The sequence below is a fragment of the Leucoraja erinacea genome, chromosome 36, assembly GCF_028641065.1.
Source record: "Leucoraja erinacea ecotype New England chromosome 36, Leri_hhj_1, whole genome shotgun sequence".
In the NCBI taxonomy this organism is placed as follows: Eukaryota; Metazoa; Chordata; class Chondrichthyes; order Rajiformes; family Rajidae; genus Leucoraja; species Leucoraja erinaceus.
Genome location: NC_073412.1, coordinates 11730870 through 11747531, shown reverse-complemented (window position 1 = coordinate 11747531; position 16662 = coordinate 11730870). Strand labels below are relative to the sequence as shown.

At 44.6% G+C, this 16662-nt stretch overlaps 1 protein-coding gene across 2 annotated transcripts in view; it reads left to right on the top strand.

Annotated features, from left to right (window-relative positions):
- idh3a (isocitrate dehydrogenase (NAD(+)) 3 catalytic subunit alpha) overlaps positions 1-16662 on the top strand; it is a 29043-nt gene that overhangs the window by 10425 nt on the left and 1956 nt on the right. For both annotated transcript variants that reach the window (XM_055662712.1, XM_055662713.1), the window contains exons 5-10: positions 914-1101; positions 6958-7091; positions 11022-11124; positions 11222-11286; positions 14147-14231; positions 15935-16087. In XM_055662712.1, the coding sequence (XP_055518687.1) occupies positions 914-1101; positions 6958-7091; positions 11022-11124; positions 11222-11286; positions 14147-14231; positions 15935-16087 (728 nt within the window). The remainder of the gene's footprint in view (positions 1-913; positions 1102-6957; positions 7092-11021; positions 11125-11221; positions 11287-14146; positions 14232-15934; positions 16088-16662) is intronic.

The window sequence follows — 16662 nt, the reverse complement described above, 5'->3', positions numbered from 1 at the left end:
TCACAATTCTCTGTGTGAAAGCGTTTTTCCTCATCTCAGTTTTAAATGGCCTACCCCTTATTCTTAAACTGTGGCCCCTGGTTCTGAACTTCCCCCCAACATCGGGAACGTTTCCTGCATCTAGCGTGTCCAATCCCTTAATAATTTTATATGTTTCTATAAGATCCCCTCTCATCCTTCTAAATTCCAGTGAATACAAGCCCAGTTAACAAGAGGAATCGAATATAGGAGCAAAGAGGTCCTTCTGCAGTTGTACAGAGCCCTAGTGAGACCACACCTAGAGTATTGTGTTCAGTTTTGGTCCCCTAATTTGAGGAAGGACATTCTTGCTATTGAGGGAGTGCAGCGTAGGTTTACAAGGTTAATTCCTGGGATGGCGGGACTGTCATATGCCTTGAGAATGGAGCAGCTGGGCTTGTACACTCTGGAGTTTAGAAGGATGAGAGGGGATCTCATTGAAACATATAAGATTGTTAAGGGCTTGGACACGCTAAAGGCAGGAAGCATGTTCCCGATGTTGGGGAGTCCAGAACCAGGCGCCACAGTTTAAGAATAAGGAGCAAGCCATTTAGAACGGAGACGAGGAAACACTTTTTCTCACAGAGAGTGGTGAGTGTGGAATTCTCTGCCTCGGAGAACGGTGGAGGCAGGTTCTCTGGATGCTTTCAAGAGAGAGCTAGATAGGGCTCTTAAAAATAGCGGAGTCAGGGGATATGGGGAGAAGGCAGGAACAGGGTACTGATTGGGGATGATCAGCCATTATCACATTGAATGGTGGTGCTGGCTCGAAGGGCCGAATGGCCTACTCCTGCGCCTATTGTCTATTGTGTACAGTTTTTCTTGACATTGTGTAATTGCTCATTGCAGTTACTTCTTGCTCGGTAATATTTAACAGGCAGTTCTAAACTTGCAGGGCCGTTGAAGACTCCAATTGCAGCTGGCCATCCCTCAATGAATTTGCTGCTTCGCAAGACCTTTGACCTTTACGCAAATGTGCGTCCTTGTGTATCTATTGAAGGTTTCAAGACTCCATACGATGATGTGGATCTTGTGACCATTAGAGAAAACACAGAAGGCGAATATAGCGGTATAGAACATGTGGTGAGTACAGTCTTTGATTTTGTTTTATTTCTGTGTTAGAACATCAGACAGTGGCCGCTCTGCCTACAATCTGCTGTATATGATGCCTAGTTAAACTAGTCTATGCCTGCTCATGATCCATATTCCTCCAATCCCTGCATATCCATGTGCCTATCCAAAAGCCTCTTAAATGCCACTATCATATTGTTTCCACCACACTCCAGGCACGTGTGTGTGTTGCAAACATATTGATGAAATTGGAGGAGTAGGAACTGATCAATCTATTCAATCTATACATCATTCAATCTATTCACTTAGTCCTGGAAAATATATATTGATAATATATGGTTATTAAATGCGCCCATACACATAAACGGTTTCAACTTTCAACCCAGTTCTCCGTTGCCTTCCTGTAGAGTGGGTTCCAGGGGTCAGGGTGAGTGTCTAACTTCCTTTCAATGGTATGACATTGAATTCTCCAATTTTAGGTAACTACATAACCACCTACCTTATCCCCTTTGTCCACCTATTTCTCTTTTAACCTATTCCCTCCTCTAACTTCACAACTATTCAATCCTTACGTCTCGCATCTTTTTGTCTATTCGTTCTGGCCTTTGTCCAACCATCTGCCTATCAAATAACCCTCCTCACCTGTGTCGACCTATTACCTGCTGGGCTTTGTAGTGCCCCTCCTCTCGTCCAGCTTTCTCTCCTCCCCCCCCCCCCACCACCCCACAATCTGTGTGAAGAAGGGTCTCAGAACATCACCTATCCATGTTCTCTCTTGGGGTTAGGTTGCTGCCTGATCTGCTGAGTTACTCCAGCACTCGGCGTCTTTTCTCCTTTTTACGGGCTGGCTTAGATCAGCTGCAAGTGAACGATCCCTCCCATTATTCCTCTCATTGAGAAGTTTATAGTGAAGGTTCGGCAGGAAGGATGTAAAAGACTCCTTGTTGTATTTACAATAAGGATGGTCATTATCCCATGCGTGCTAGCCAATATTAACTTTACAATCAATATTTGTAGAATTGTTTGGTCATTACCACATTGTCTGCCTGAATTTTTTTTAAATCTGTAATAATATAGGGGCAAAGAGGTCCTTCTGCAGTTGTACAGAGCCATAGTGAGCCCACACCTGGAGTATTGTGTGCAGTTCTGGTCCCCTAATTTGAGGAAGGACATTCTTGCCTTTGAGGGAGTGCAGCGTAGGTTTACAAGATTAATTCCCGGAATGACGGGACTGTCATATGCTGAGGGAATGGAGCAGCTGGACTTGTACACTCTGGAGTTCAGAAGGATGAGAGGGGATTTCATTGAAACATATAAGATTATTAAGGGTTTGGACACACTAGAGGCAGGAAACATGTTCCCGATGTTGGGGGAGTCCAGAACCAGGGGCCACAGTTTAAGAATAAGGAGTAAGCCATTTAGAACGGAGGAAACACCTTTTCTCACAGAGAGTGGAGAGTGCCTCAGAGGGCGGTGGAGGCAGGTTCTCTGGATGCTTTCAAGAGAGAGCTAGATAGGGCTCTTAAAAATAGCGGAGTCGGGATATGGGGAGAAGGCAGGAACAGGGTACTAATTGGGGATGATCAGCCATGATCACTTTGAATGGAGGTGCTGGCTCGAAGATCCGAATGGCCTACTCATGCAGCCTATTGTCTATTATCTATTGTCTATAATGGTACACCTCAACTGCAATGCATCACAATATGTTTTTTAAATTTGAAGGATACGATACAAATGTAAGTTACGTGTGATGTATCCCCGTAATGACACTAAGTTTAGCTAATCTTGCATCTGCCTCAGCGATTTAGCCCCTGTGTTAAAGTCAAGGTTACAATCTGAACAAAAAGCCAAAGCCCAGTTGGCCCAGAGGGGAGACAGTTTGCAAGAGAAACCTGAAATAGTTGTCTATTTTCCTTTATGAGAAAGGGTTGCTAGAAGAGCTTCAGAGGAGAACTGGCCACGTGCTTTCAGTTGGTGTAGGTGTAGTTAGTTACTCGGTAAATACAATGGCAGCATAATATTTTGATTGCAAACTCCAATGACCTACACATTACAGAAATTGTCCCTTGCAGGGAAATTTTGAGATGTGGAATAGAATTTGCTCTAAGAGAATTTGTGTGAAGAAGTACGGGACGGCACAGTAGAGGTGCTGCCTTACAGCACTAGAGACCCGGGTTCGATCTTGACCGTGGGTGCTGTCTATACGGAGTTTGCACATTCTCCCTGTGGGTGGGTTTTCTCCGGGATCTCTGGTTTCTTCCCACACTAAATACGTACAGGTTTGTAGGTTAATTGGCTTAGTATAATTGTAAATTATCTCTAGTGTGTGTAGGGTAGTGTTAGTGTACGGGAATCGCTGATCGGCGCGGATTCGATAGGCCGATGGCTACATTCTGCTCTGTATCTCTAAACTAAACCAAAATGTTTTTTTCTTCAAATCGCATTTCGTGCTGCATGCACAGGTGATGTGGTTTTGCCATACAGACTATTTTCTGCAAATATATTTGTCTGTAAGACAGATACAAGTGTCTGGCTCTTGCCAAACTAGTCTGATCCCCATCATGTTTAGCAAAGCCTAGGCATGGACGGAATTTCAGATCATTTTACGATTGATTTTCTGCCATTAGTTGGACTAAAATAAAATGACAGGTTCAAATGTTGTCCTAAGTTGTTCCATTAATCCTGCAGTAATGCTGCTACAAATATAGTGGGGGGTTTTAACAATGAACAATATTTCAAAATATGTCAAATAATCATTGTTGCAAAATATTACAACTATCATGTTTAAAGCTGTTATAATTGGAATCATAAAGCCAAATTGTCCAGTATTCTGTTACTAGTTTAATCAAGCTCAAATAGTGATGTCTTTACTCAAATTGAAATTGGATTAATCTCAATGGACTATCGTCAATGCAGTCTCGTAGGTATACGATCTATTAAATAGCTGATAGGGCAACACTAAGGGATATAACCATATAGCCAGTTCCAGCTCCGTGTAGCATGCTGAAGAAAATGGGCAAGGAGCTTGCTGGGTGCTCTAGGTGTCATAATGAGTTGCTGCAGAGTGGCCAGTGGTACCTGTCCTGCCCCCATATGATGAACAGTGGAAGCTGGTGAATCTGTGGATGATGTCAGATGGTGCCTGGGCTACAGACTTCAACCATGGTTCTTGCTTTCATCTTTCCAATGCGTCATCTCAGCCTTATTTTAAAAGTTATTTTAAAGGTTCTTCATCATTTAATTACTGCTTATCTACTTGTACTTTAGTGAATTGAGTACCCTTCTCGAGTATAAATGTGGCTTGGTAGTGCCAGTTCACTGGTGTAGTTGGGAGTAAGGGCTGGGAGCAGAAAGGAGCATTGGGGATGGGTGCTTGCTGTAGCAGAGATGGATGGAGAAAGGTGAGTTGCCATCATCACTGTATGAAGCCAACTAGCAATATACATTTGGCATATTTTGCTGTTTACAATAGCAGGGCATATTACTGTTGTTTAATGTCTCAGCTCTGAATTCCATCTGGGAGTACTGAAGAGTCTTGCATGCTCCACAAAGATCAGTGGATGTCAGATTTGTGTACCTCCTTGAATAACATGGTGGATAAATCAAGTGCATCCGATCATCGGCTGTGCAAAGAATGTTTTGTTTCTGCTCAGTGGCAGGTTAATTGATTCCGGCAAGAGAAATGAAATGAAATGAAATGATTCAATTTATTGTCATTGTCAGTGTACAGTACAGAGACAACGAAATGCATTTTTAGCATCTCCCTTGAAAGGGAGACACAGGGCGTCGCGGTGTGCCCGCGCCTGCCGCCGTAACATTCCATTACAGGCAAAGGTGGGTGAAGTGTCTTGCCCAAGGACACAACGACAGTATGCACTCCAAGCGGGATTTGAACCGGCTACCTTCCGGTCGCCAGCCGAACTCTTAGCCCATTGTGCTATCTGTCGTCTGAGATGCCATTGGGGCAGTGGAAAGTGCTTCAGCACATTATGGGCTGAGAGAAATAGATAGATAGATATAGATATGCCATTTATTGTCACTATACATGTACAGTGAAACTGAAAGCTGCTCGTACTCAGTGCGTACATACAATTTAGCACAAAAAACAAGTAACAGAAAAAACAAAAAACAGAAGGGAGATGGGGGTTGGAATAGGTGCACAATTTCTGCGGCGCTACATACATACATACATACATATATACAGATGGAAGTCCGTGTTGGGCGGTGTAGTCAGTGCATGTGTGAATTTGAATTTATAGTAGTTATAATTCTCGGAAAGCAACTATTCCTGAGTCTGTTTGTCCTGGATTTGATGCACCTATAGCGCCTTCCAGAGGGCAGCAGGTCGAACAGTCCAAACGCAGGATGGGAGCTGTCTTTGATGATCTTCTTTGCCCTGCTAAGGCAGCGGGAGGTGTAGATGTCCATCAGGGAGGGGAGAGGGGCAGCCAATGATCCTCTGCGCTGTCCTGGTTACCCTCTGAAGCCTCTCCCTGTCTGCCATACCATGCTGTAATGCAGTATGTCAGCAGGCTCTCGATGGACGAGCGGTAGAAGGTCAGCAGCAGGTTAGAGTCCAGGTTGTGCTTCCTGAGGACCCTCAGGAAGTGCAGCCGCTGCTGAGCCTTCTTGATGACCGCTGTCGTGTTGTCCGTCCAGGAGATGTCAGCAGCGATATGGACGCCGAGAAACCGGAAGGTGTTGACCCTCTCCACACACTCGCCGTTGATGTGTAGGGGGGCTAAGTCGGTGCTGTGCCTCCTGAAGTCGACAATGAGCTCTTTTGTTTCCCTGGTGTTCAGAGCCAGATTGTTTTCTGAGCACCAGGTTGTCAACTTCAGGACTTCCTCTCTGTAGGCTGTCTCGTCTCCCTTCGAAATAAGTCCGACCACAGTAGTGTCGTCAGCAAATTTGACGATGCGGTTGTTGTTGTGGGCCGGACTACAGTCGTAGGTGTAGAGACAGTATAAGAGGGGGCTTAGCACACAGCCCTGTGGGGAACCGGTACTCAACCTGCGAGTGGAGGAGAGGTGGGGGCCGAGTCTCACAGTCTGGGGCCGGTTGGTGAGGAAATCCTTTATCCAGGCACATGTGACAGTGGGGAGGCCGAGAGTGACCAGTTTACCAATGAGAATGTCCGGAATGATTGTATTAAAGGCTGAACTAAAATCCACAAAGAGCATCCGGACGTAGCTCTGCCCCTGCTCCAGATGGCTCAGCACAGAGTGGAGAGCTACTGTGATGGCGTCCAGAATGTCATTTAATGTCCTCCTCGAGTAAAGTGTGCCGGTGGATATAAGGAGCAAACTGAATGAATGGTGCTCTGGTGTAATGCCTGGTGCAGCTCAAATGCTTTTAATGCAATTAATATTTACTGTCCTTCTCAACATCCTTGGAAAATTGCATCTTGCTTTTTGTATGCAAGTAGATGTCAAACTAGGTAAGAGGATGCTTTTTCTGATCCAGCTGTTACTTAAGACCCTTTCCCACTTTCCCGAGTTACTCATGAACTCTCCCGAGTTCTCTCCTTGATTCAAACTCGGAGAATTACGGTAATAGCCATTCGTAGGCACTCGGGGCTATTTTTTTAACTCGTGGACATTTTTCAACATGTTAAAAAAATTTCCCGACTTACCTGATGCCCCGAGTTTCTACGGCTGGCATTACGAGCCGCTACGGACTCTTACGAGCTCGCTACCGACATTCCCCGAGTTCGAATCAAGGGGAAAACTCGGGAGAGTTCGTGAGTAAGTCGGGAAAGTGGGACAGGGCCTTGAGCTTCCAGAATTGTTATCCCTTATTGAATCAAAGCAGCTTGATTGAGCGAGTGGTTTGTTAACTTGTTGTGCCTCTATGCCCATGTTGCAGATTGTCGATGGCGTGGTCCAAAGTATTAAGCTGATCACAGAGAATGCCAGCAGGCGGATTGCAGAGTTTGCATTTGAATATTCAAGGAACAATAACAGGAAAAGGGTGACAGCTGTGCACAAAGCCAACATCATGTAAGTGGAAATGGATTTGTTTAATTGGGAAGGAGGACTTGGGAGCAGCTTGTATTTAAAACCTTCTCTGGTTAAAACCTCCTGAATTTAGACTGACCGACGTGAAGGAACAATGAAATAGAGGTACAAGGAACTGCCGATGCTGGAATCCATCAAATCACAAAGTGCCTGAGGAGCTCAGCGTGTCAGTCAGCATCTGTGGAGGGAATGGGCGCTACTGGTATCCTCTGTGATCAGCTTAATACCCATTCCCTCCGCAGGTACTGTCTGACCTGCTGAGTTCCTCCGGTACTTTGTGTTTTGAATGAAGGAGCAGTGATCAATTTCAAATCTGTATATTGTTTGTCTGGGTGAATACAATGCCATCAAGCAGACTGAATTATCCGAGTTTTTTAATGTTGCTGGAACGGCCCTCATCCAGGCAATCGCGGAGTATTACCCAGCAAACTGACGTGCCATGTAAATGATGAGAGGATCTGCGGGGGGGAGATGGTGACTCCCTCTCAGCAGGAGGTTCAACCTCTAGTCTGCTCTTGAAGCCCTGGTCCTTTTGTGGCTGGACTTGTGGAGCTTCAGTGGTGATCCCAGTATGTTGATATTGGGGATTCAGCAATGGTAATGTCACTGAATATGAAGGGCAGCTGGTTAGATCGCTGACAATTTAATTCAGATGAAGACCTCGCCTACTGAATTGGTGCAGTAGGTGTGTGAACTAAAGGCTAGTGAACTGAGGGAGAGAGATGTGGAATATGATGGGAATCTCAGCATGGCCATGACAAAGTGTCGGAAAATAAAGTGGGTGAGGGAGTGTCAGTGATTGTTGGGATGTTTGCAGAAGAAACTAGTGCAAGAGTTGGAGAGGGAGAAAAGAAGATTGAGATTTTAAATTGCGAATCATTCAGTAAATGGGATTGGGTGCAGTAGGTTGTTTAAGAAAGAACTACAGATGCTGGAACAATCGATGGTAGACAAAAATGCTGGAGAAGCTCAGCGGGTGAGGCAGCATCTATGGAGCAAAGGAATAGGTGATGTTTCGGATCTGCAGATGCTGGAAAAATCAAAGGTAGACAAACATGCTGGAGAAACTCAGCGGGTGAGGCATCATCTATGGAGCGGAGGACTAGGTGGTACTCCACCGAGCAGTGTGTGAAAATTCACAACGCTTGTTCACAAACAATTATCCGTTCTAACTAATTGACATTAAATTACTCTAACCTCAATCGTGAGCTAAACAATGAAAGCTGTATCAACAGTGCTCTCAAGTGGAGACACAAGGAACTGCAAGCTGGTTTACACAAGGTTCTGCAGATGCTGGTTTACCAAAAACATGGATAGGGCACAGTTCTGGAGGGCTGTCCTACTCAGCGGGATTCCAGTCGTGCTGTCTTGGTCACCTCTGGAAAATAACATGGATAGCGTGATTGCCCTTTGGATCGGTTCCCAGGTGTGACAGTGGCACCTGCATGATGATTAGACCTACTCACTGCCTAGTTTGGTTTCTGTGTTAGTAGTTTCTGGATCCCATTAGTCCTTGTTGCTGTCTACAAATCCACGCGTCTTTGGGATGTGGGAGGAAACCGGAGCACCCAGAGGAAACTCTTGCAGTCATGGTGAAGTGCAAACTCCACATAGACAGCACCCAAGTTCAGGATTGAATCAGGATCTCTGGTGCTGTGGGGCAGCAGCTCTACCAGATGTACCTCTGTGCCACCATAAAGTCAGTCTTGACTTGATAGTCATAACTTGTATAAAGGAAGATGGTTGTCAGAGATCCGTCACCTTATCCACAGGACACCACTGCAGAAATTACTCACATGGTGTTTGATGCCCAACTGGGAACAAATAGCAGAGTCGATTACTATGAAACAGGTCACTCATGTATAGCTACCACTGGTCCGTTCCCATCAAGCCCACTCCCCTCTTGTTTCCCTGTAACCCATTCTTTTATACCCATCAAATACCGGCCTCTTCCCCCATTTCTTTTAAGCTGTCAAGCTTCACAGGGGGTAATTTACAATAGACAGTTCACACAATGTTTATACAAAGGAGAAAATTGGAGAAGCCAGGGGACATTCAAACTGGGAGGAAGAATCTGTGCCCTGCTGATACAGTGGTTGCGACGTGTACCATCCACAAATCCACTTCAGTTACTCACCAGGGTACTCGAATAGCACCTCTCACATGGCAATGTCTGCCACTAAAAGGACGAGGGCAGCAGAAGGAGGGGAATGTCACCACCTACTATCACACAGTATCTGGGTCTTGGAAATATACCATGGGGTCTAAACTCTAGCATTGCCTACATAACAGCACTTCACTGGAAGGACAGCAGGGGTTTGAGACAGTGGCTTGTAACTACGCTCCTGAGGGCAGTTGGAGCTAGGCAATGAATACTGGACTTGCAGGCAGTGCTAGCCCCTGAAAATTAATTTTCTAAAACATTTCTAAGTGTGTCTATCTTGGATGGGTTGGTAAGCCGTGGTGGTTTGGCCACATACCAGTTCACATTGTCCACTTTCTCCTCCTCCTCGTCTATGTGCATCCTAGATTAGGAGGGGTCTTGTTGGTATCTGGGGGTTTGATTGAGGCATGTAAGGCTATGAATGAGTGGGCTGTTTGTGTCCTGGATGATGCAAGGACTTGCTTTTTATTGTTGTTAACTTGCTGATGGTGGAAATGTCATTTGAGAGTTGAGGCGAGTTGTCTGCTACAAAATCACCTCTCAAATGCTCTTGGAGCCACAGTATTTGGGTGACTCATAGAACATAAAACACAGAGCAGACAGCTCTTCGGCCCACAATGTCTGTGCCAAACTAATCTCATCTGACTACATGATCCATTCACTGCAAATCTTTGCTGTTAAATTTCTAGTCGTTGATACATTGGTAGAGATTAGACAGTGGAAATTAATTAATTCTGTTAGGGAGGTGGTGAGCTCCTATTTGTAGAAAGTATAGTATCCGACCATTGTGAAATATAATTATTTCTTATCAATTAGTTTGAGCCTAACTTTAGTTTAGACTTGTAGCATGGAAACGGGCCCATTGGCCCACCGAGTCTATGCTGACCATTGATCACCTGTTCACACTAGTTCTATATTATTCCATTTTCCCTACACTTTACAGAGGCCAGTTAACCTACAAATCCACACGTCTTTGAGATGTGGGAGGAAATCGGAGCACCCGGAGGAAACCCATGCAGTCACAGGGAGAACCTGCAAACTCCACACAGACAGCAGCCGAGGTCAGGATCACACCCAGGTCTCTGGCGCTGTGAGGCAGCTGCTCTACCAGCTGCACCATTGCGCTGCCAATGTATCCATCCGTCTGCAATCCTATGCAGCAACAAGCTGTGATTGGTGCTTGGTGTGACTGATACGCTACGAGGTGTGAGAAATTGAATTCTGAGCAATCGCCAGCAAATTACTTTTGCATTGGAGGTAACTGCTGAAGATATTTAGGTTTAGAACAAAGCGCTGAGGCTAACTTGGTAATGTTGTCCTGGGATGTCTTATCACCACCTGCAAGGATTGTACTAGAAGTGTGATGTACACTGATCACTTATCTGATGACGCAGCTCCAAAGTTGCAATCCAGGAGACATGAGGAATACTGTGTTGGCTGTATATAAGTAGTAACTGAAACAAAAGGTGAATTGGCACCATGTCCCAAACGTGACCTCTGCCATCCTAAAAGGCCAGATAAAAGCTGGCCTTTCCAATGGCAAATGAATGAATTTAAAAACATACTTCATTGCACTCAAGTTGTTTGGCTCTGACATTTTATATGTGCAAAACTGTTATAGCTATGGTCAAAACTCTGCTCTATGTTTGACCATGGCCTCTACGTACAGCTGTATATGTATATGAATCTGAAGCTTATTAGTTCAGTTGACAGCTCTGTACTCAATACTATGTGAATGTGTGTTGCAGGCGAATGTCGGATGGTCTGTTCCTGAGGAAATGCAGGGAAGTGGCGGAAAACTGTCACGATGTCAAGTTTAATGAAATGTACTTGGATACAGTCTGTCTTAACGTAAGTGTCGTGACTTTGAAATTGACTGTTTTGAGGCTTAAAATGAAATCCACAGTGTCGGATTTTCACGCTTTCAAATATTCTGTTCCTTTCTCAGATGGTGCAGGACCCGTCGCAGTTTGACGTCCTTGTAATGCCCAACCTCTACGGTGACATCTTAAGGTTGGTAATTCCAGGATGGACATCTAAATGCTATCTTTACACAGTGTGCGCATGCTGTTTCCATGCCCTTTAGAAGGAAATTCTTGTCCTCTGCCTAATACCACACAGCTCATAGGGCTTGACATTCTCTGGGAGTCAGAGGCTGGCAACAGTGGATGATGTCATACTCACGAGCATGTTTCATTCAATCCGATATATAGTTGACAAGTGGATATTGTTTAGTTAGATACAGCGCGGAAACAGGCCCACTGAGTCATCACCCCGCACATCAACACTATCCTACTCACACTAGTGACAATTTACACATACACCAACTAATTAACCTACAAACCTGTATGTCTTGGAGTGTGGGAGGAAACCGAGGATCTCGGAGAATACCCACGTGGTCAAGGGGGAAATGTACAAACTCCGTACAGACAGCTCCCGTAGTCGGGGTCGAACTCGGGACTCTGGCGCTGCAAGGCAGCATCTCTACCACTGCGCCACCGTTTGTGTAAAATCTGTTGACACCAAGGTAGCGATAATTCTTGCACAATAATTGCTGGTAACCAAAGTGCCCTATACTGGTGTCAGGTAGCATGTGTGGAGAAAGAGAGGTCGGTGATCTTTCAGAAACAATCTGGACAAAATAAAAGGAATTACAAGTTGTAAACTGACGGTGGGGGGGGGAGATTGCAACTTTCACGTGGTCCGCCCTGTTTCGACTAATGCAATCAACTTGACGTGCACAAACGGAAGATCAAATAGAACAAATTATCCAACAACTTTAGGCTGTGTATGCCACACGAAAGAAGAAGAACTGACGGGGAGAACAAATGGGATCAGTATAGAGTAATGATAGGAGAGATGATATGGTAAATGCAGTGGCTATTTGGCCAAACAGACAGAAATGATCGGTCAGAGAAGGTGTATGTGAGAGTAGAAAAGTCCTTTCCTGAAACTTGAAGATCTGGTGGATCATGATTTATCTAATCGATGTTGAGTGGCTCTCCTTGAGTGTCATTAGCTTTGGGTAAGGGGTCTCCATCAGAAACATTAGTCCAGAAAGCAGCACAGTGGTGTAGCATTGGAGTTACTGCCTTGCAGCGCCAGAGACCCAGGTTCAATCCAGACTCTGGGTGCTGTCTGTACGGAGTTGGTACATTCTCCCTGTGACCACATGGGTTTACTCCAGGTGCTCTGTTTTCCTTCCACATTCCAAAGATGTGTAGTTGTAGGATAATTGGCTGCAGTAAAAATTGTCCCTAGTGTGTGATCACTGGTCAGTACGGACTCGGAGGGCTGAAGGGCCTGTTTCCGCGCTGTATCTCAAATCTAAAGTCAGAAATTAAAGTGAGAGCAGAAGGAAGCGCCCGAGAAATGTATGGAACACTCTTGATGAATGTTTGGGGTGAGGTTGCCAACATTGTAGAGATAGATTTACAAAGGGCTCATTGTGTAACTGGCCATAACAAGTCCAACTCTGCATGAGGTCATCAGAGCACGCAGACTCAATACACCAAACTGTTTTTTCTGTAACCACTGACAGTGTATGAAATACATCGAACGTAGAATAATTATACATAATCTTATGAGTCTCCAAGTTGTTACCCAAGTCTTTGCCCACAGTTTCTACAATGTTCCCCCAGGCTCGATGTGTTAACGTTTTCCCATTTTTGGGGACGTGACAGTTCTGTGGATTCCTGGCTGTCCCCTCGAGGCCTCCCTTGGTTTTGCAGGATAATTGCATCCCAAATCAACATTGTATGAAAGAAACTGCTTTCCTTACAGATCCAGGGAATGTAGTATTGTTGGGGACTTTAATATACAGTTCTTGACTATAGGGAGGGAGGAGGTAAAAATGCTGGAGAAACTCATCTATGGAGCAAAGGAATAGGTGACGTTTTCTTCGCTCCATAGCTGCCTCACCTGCTGAGCCTCTCCAACATTATTGTCGACCTTCGATTTTTCCAGCATCTGGAGTTCTTTCTTAAACATAGGGAGGGAAGAGATGAGGGCAGGTATGCAATTTGTGTTGGAAGAAATGTAAGGGGGGGCGGGGGTGATGGTGATTGAAGAAGGGGGGACTAGCATGACTGGGTGATTACATTAGAATGCTGATGGGGAGGGGAAGATATGGCTATCAATGCTATCACAGTGGAGATGCTGGTGATTAATATTTCCAGCTGGATAGAAAGATGAAGATCTTGTTTTGTTTATATTCTGGGTGAGAAAGGAAAAGCATGAGAGCGGAAATACAGGAACTGGAACAGACTTGGTTCAGACGTGGAAAATGGCATCATCAAAACATACCCGGAGATGGACAGAGCCCTAGTCAAATGGCTTATTCATCAGTAATCTGTTCTCAGTCAGAGGGGGGCTTGTGCAGGAAAGGCACGACTGGATATTAGATTCAGGACTTACATTGACTTTTACTCATCTGGACGCCCGCAGCGGCAGCTGTGGAGGGTTGAGGTCCCGACCACGGGGGCAAATGGAGGAGGACTGGCCAAATGTTGTGCCTTCCACCACTGTGATGAATGCTGTGATGGATGTTTGTGTTAAATTTTTATTGTGTTTTTGTGTGTTCTGTTTCATTGTACCGCTGCTGGCAAATTCATTTCACTTGCACTTTATGTGCAAGTGACGAATAAAACTGATTGAATGATTAGATTTTGCAGCTCAATACCAAGGTGTGAACAGCATTGTTACAGTCATCAGGAAATCGAGGAGAGAGTAAGGGGATGATTTGGAGTGGGTGTCAGGGTTGACCAGACAAGGCCAGGAACTAAGACTGCTTTACACGTTCAAGCCTTGGGTTGTGATGAATGTGCTCCATTTTACACCCAAGTCATTCCGTCATTATTTCTTTCTGGTTCAGTGATCTGTGCGCTGGACTGATTGGAGGACTGGGAGTTACACCAAGTGGAAACATTGGAGAAAACGGGATTGCACTATTTGAGTCTGTAAGACGACTTATCTTTTCACTAATTAAAATAAGATTGAATAGGTTTATTCAGTCCACTTTTATATGAATTGTATCTTGCATTGGAACTCTACACAAGGCTCCAGAAGGTTTATATATTTTCCCCTCTTCGCTGCGCCTGGCTGCTCCAGACTTTAATTGCATCCACCGTGCTTCTAGGTTTAGATGTTTTGATTGTCACATTATACCCCTGTGTGCAGTAAACATTTGGAATTCTCCAACCTGCAAGGCTGTGGGGACTGGATCACTATATCATTTTAAGCCTGTGGTCAATATAGAAACATAGAAAATAGGTGCAGAAGTAGGCCATTCGGCCCTTCGAGCCTGCACCGCCATTCAATATGATCATGGCTGATCATCCAACTCAGTATCCCACACCTGCCGTTTCTCCATACCCCCTGATCCCTTTAGCCACAAGGGCCACATCTAACTCCCTCTTAAATATAGTCAATGAACTGGCCTCAACTACCTTCTGTGGCGGAGAATTCCACAGATTCACCACTGTGTAAAAAATGATTTTCTCATCTCGGTCCTAAAAGACTTCCCTCTTATCCTTAAACTGACCCCTTGTTCTGGACTTCCCCACCATCGGGAATAATCTTCCTGCAGCCTGCCCAACCCCTTAATACATCTCTGAGCATTTGAGGACTTGAAAGGAAATGTGAAAGTATGCACAAATCTACCTAGCAACGAAGGCAAGCATCACATACACTGCCTTTACCACCCTATCTTGTTGTGCTGTCACCTCATTGAGCTATGAACTTGGGCTCCAAGATTATCTGCACATCAATGCTGCTAAGGGTCTCTCCTTGCATTCAACAGCCCAAAGCACAACACCTTCCACTTGCTGTTATTTGTCTGCCCATTTTTGCAGCTGATTGATATTTGCTCTGTTCATCGGTGTCTGCAACTTCTCCAATTTTGATGTTGTCAGCAAACTTGTTTAACTGGGTTGTATCACTGCCTGTCCCAGAGGCTGCTGGTTCAACAGGCTGTCTTCCCAGCTGGCAGAACAATGGTTTAATGGTATTTTAAAATCATGTGTACCTAGGTGCAGGGACATTCTTTTCCCTATGTGTCATTAACAATCTTACTGTACATAGGCACAATCATATTTGAGTACGAGAGTATAAGATAGTAGATTATGTTGAGGCAGCACATGAGGTGTCATGTTTCCAGTACCATTTTATACTTGGAAAATAGCAGGTGTAGGCCACTTGGACCCTCACGCCTGCCCTGCTATTCACTGTATGATTGCTGTTCTAACACAAACCCCAACTCCTTTTCTGTGCCATTTCCCCATATACCCTGATCGTTCAAACATTGAATCCAATTCTTCTTTAAATATCTCCAATGATCTAGCCTCCACTGCCTTCTAGCGAGAGAATCCCAGATTCTGCGAGAAGTACATCCTACACAACTCTGTTTCAAATGACTGTCCCCTAACATTGTAATGATAGATTCTCTGGAGCAGCTCAACATTGCTCAAAGTAGGTCGTCCTTCATACTTCAGAGCTCAAAGTAGAGTTGAACTTGGCCTCCATCTGAAAACGGTTAGGATGTAATGATTGTGATTGTTTTTCTAACTTGTAATAATGAAATTGTAGAATATATAGAAACATTTGAGTCTTGTGTACCAAAGTCCAACCTCATTAATTGCTCTGTTCTCTTTGCCCTGATTAGGTTCATGGTACCGCACCAGATATTGCAGGGATGGACCTGGCAAATCCCACAGCCCTCCTGCTGAGTGCCGTGATGATGTTGAGACACATCGACCTACATGACTATGCTAAAAAAATAGAAACTGCCTGCTTTGAAACAATTAAAGAGGGAAAGGTAGGCACAACAAATCTGTTTCAAAAATAAATTGTGATTTTAAACAAATAAACAGCTGAATGGTATTGAAAGTTGATATGTAGGGGCTCTGGTTTACAATTAGACCCTCGAGTTGGATAACCACTATTTGGCCGAGCACATCAGATGGGTTCGTTTATTGTCACATGTACTGAGTACAAAGAAAAGCTTTTGTTGCGTGCTAACCAGTCAGTGGAAACATAGAAAACAGGAGGAGGCCATTCGGCCCTTCGAGCCAACACCACTTGACCAAAAGACCATACAATACGAAAGACAAGACGCCACCGAAAGACAATACATAATTACAATCAAGCCATTCACAATGTACAGATACACGATAAAGGGAATAATGTCAATAACGTTTAGTGCGAGATTTTGTTTTTTAAATCATGAGAGGAATAGATCGGGTACATGCACAGAATCTCTTGCCCAGAGTACGTGAATCGAGGACCAGTGGACACAGGTTTACGGTGAAGGGGAAAAGATTTAATAGGAATCTGAGGGATCACATTTTCACACAAAGGGTGGTGGGTGTATGGAACAAGGTCCCACAGGAG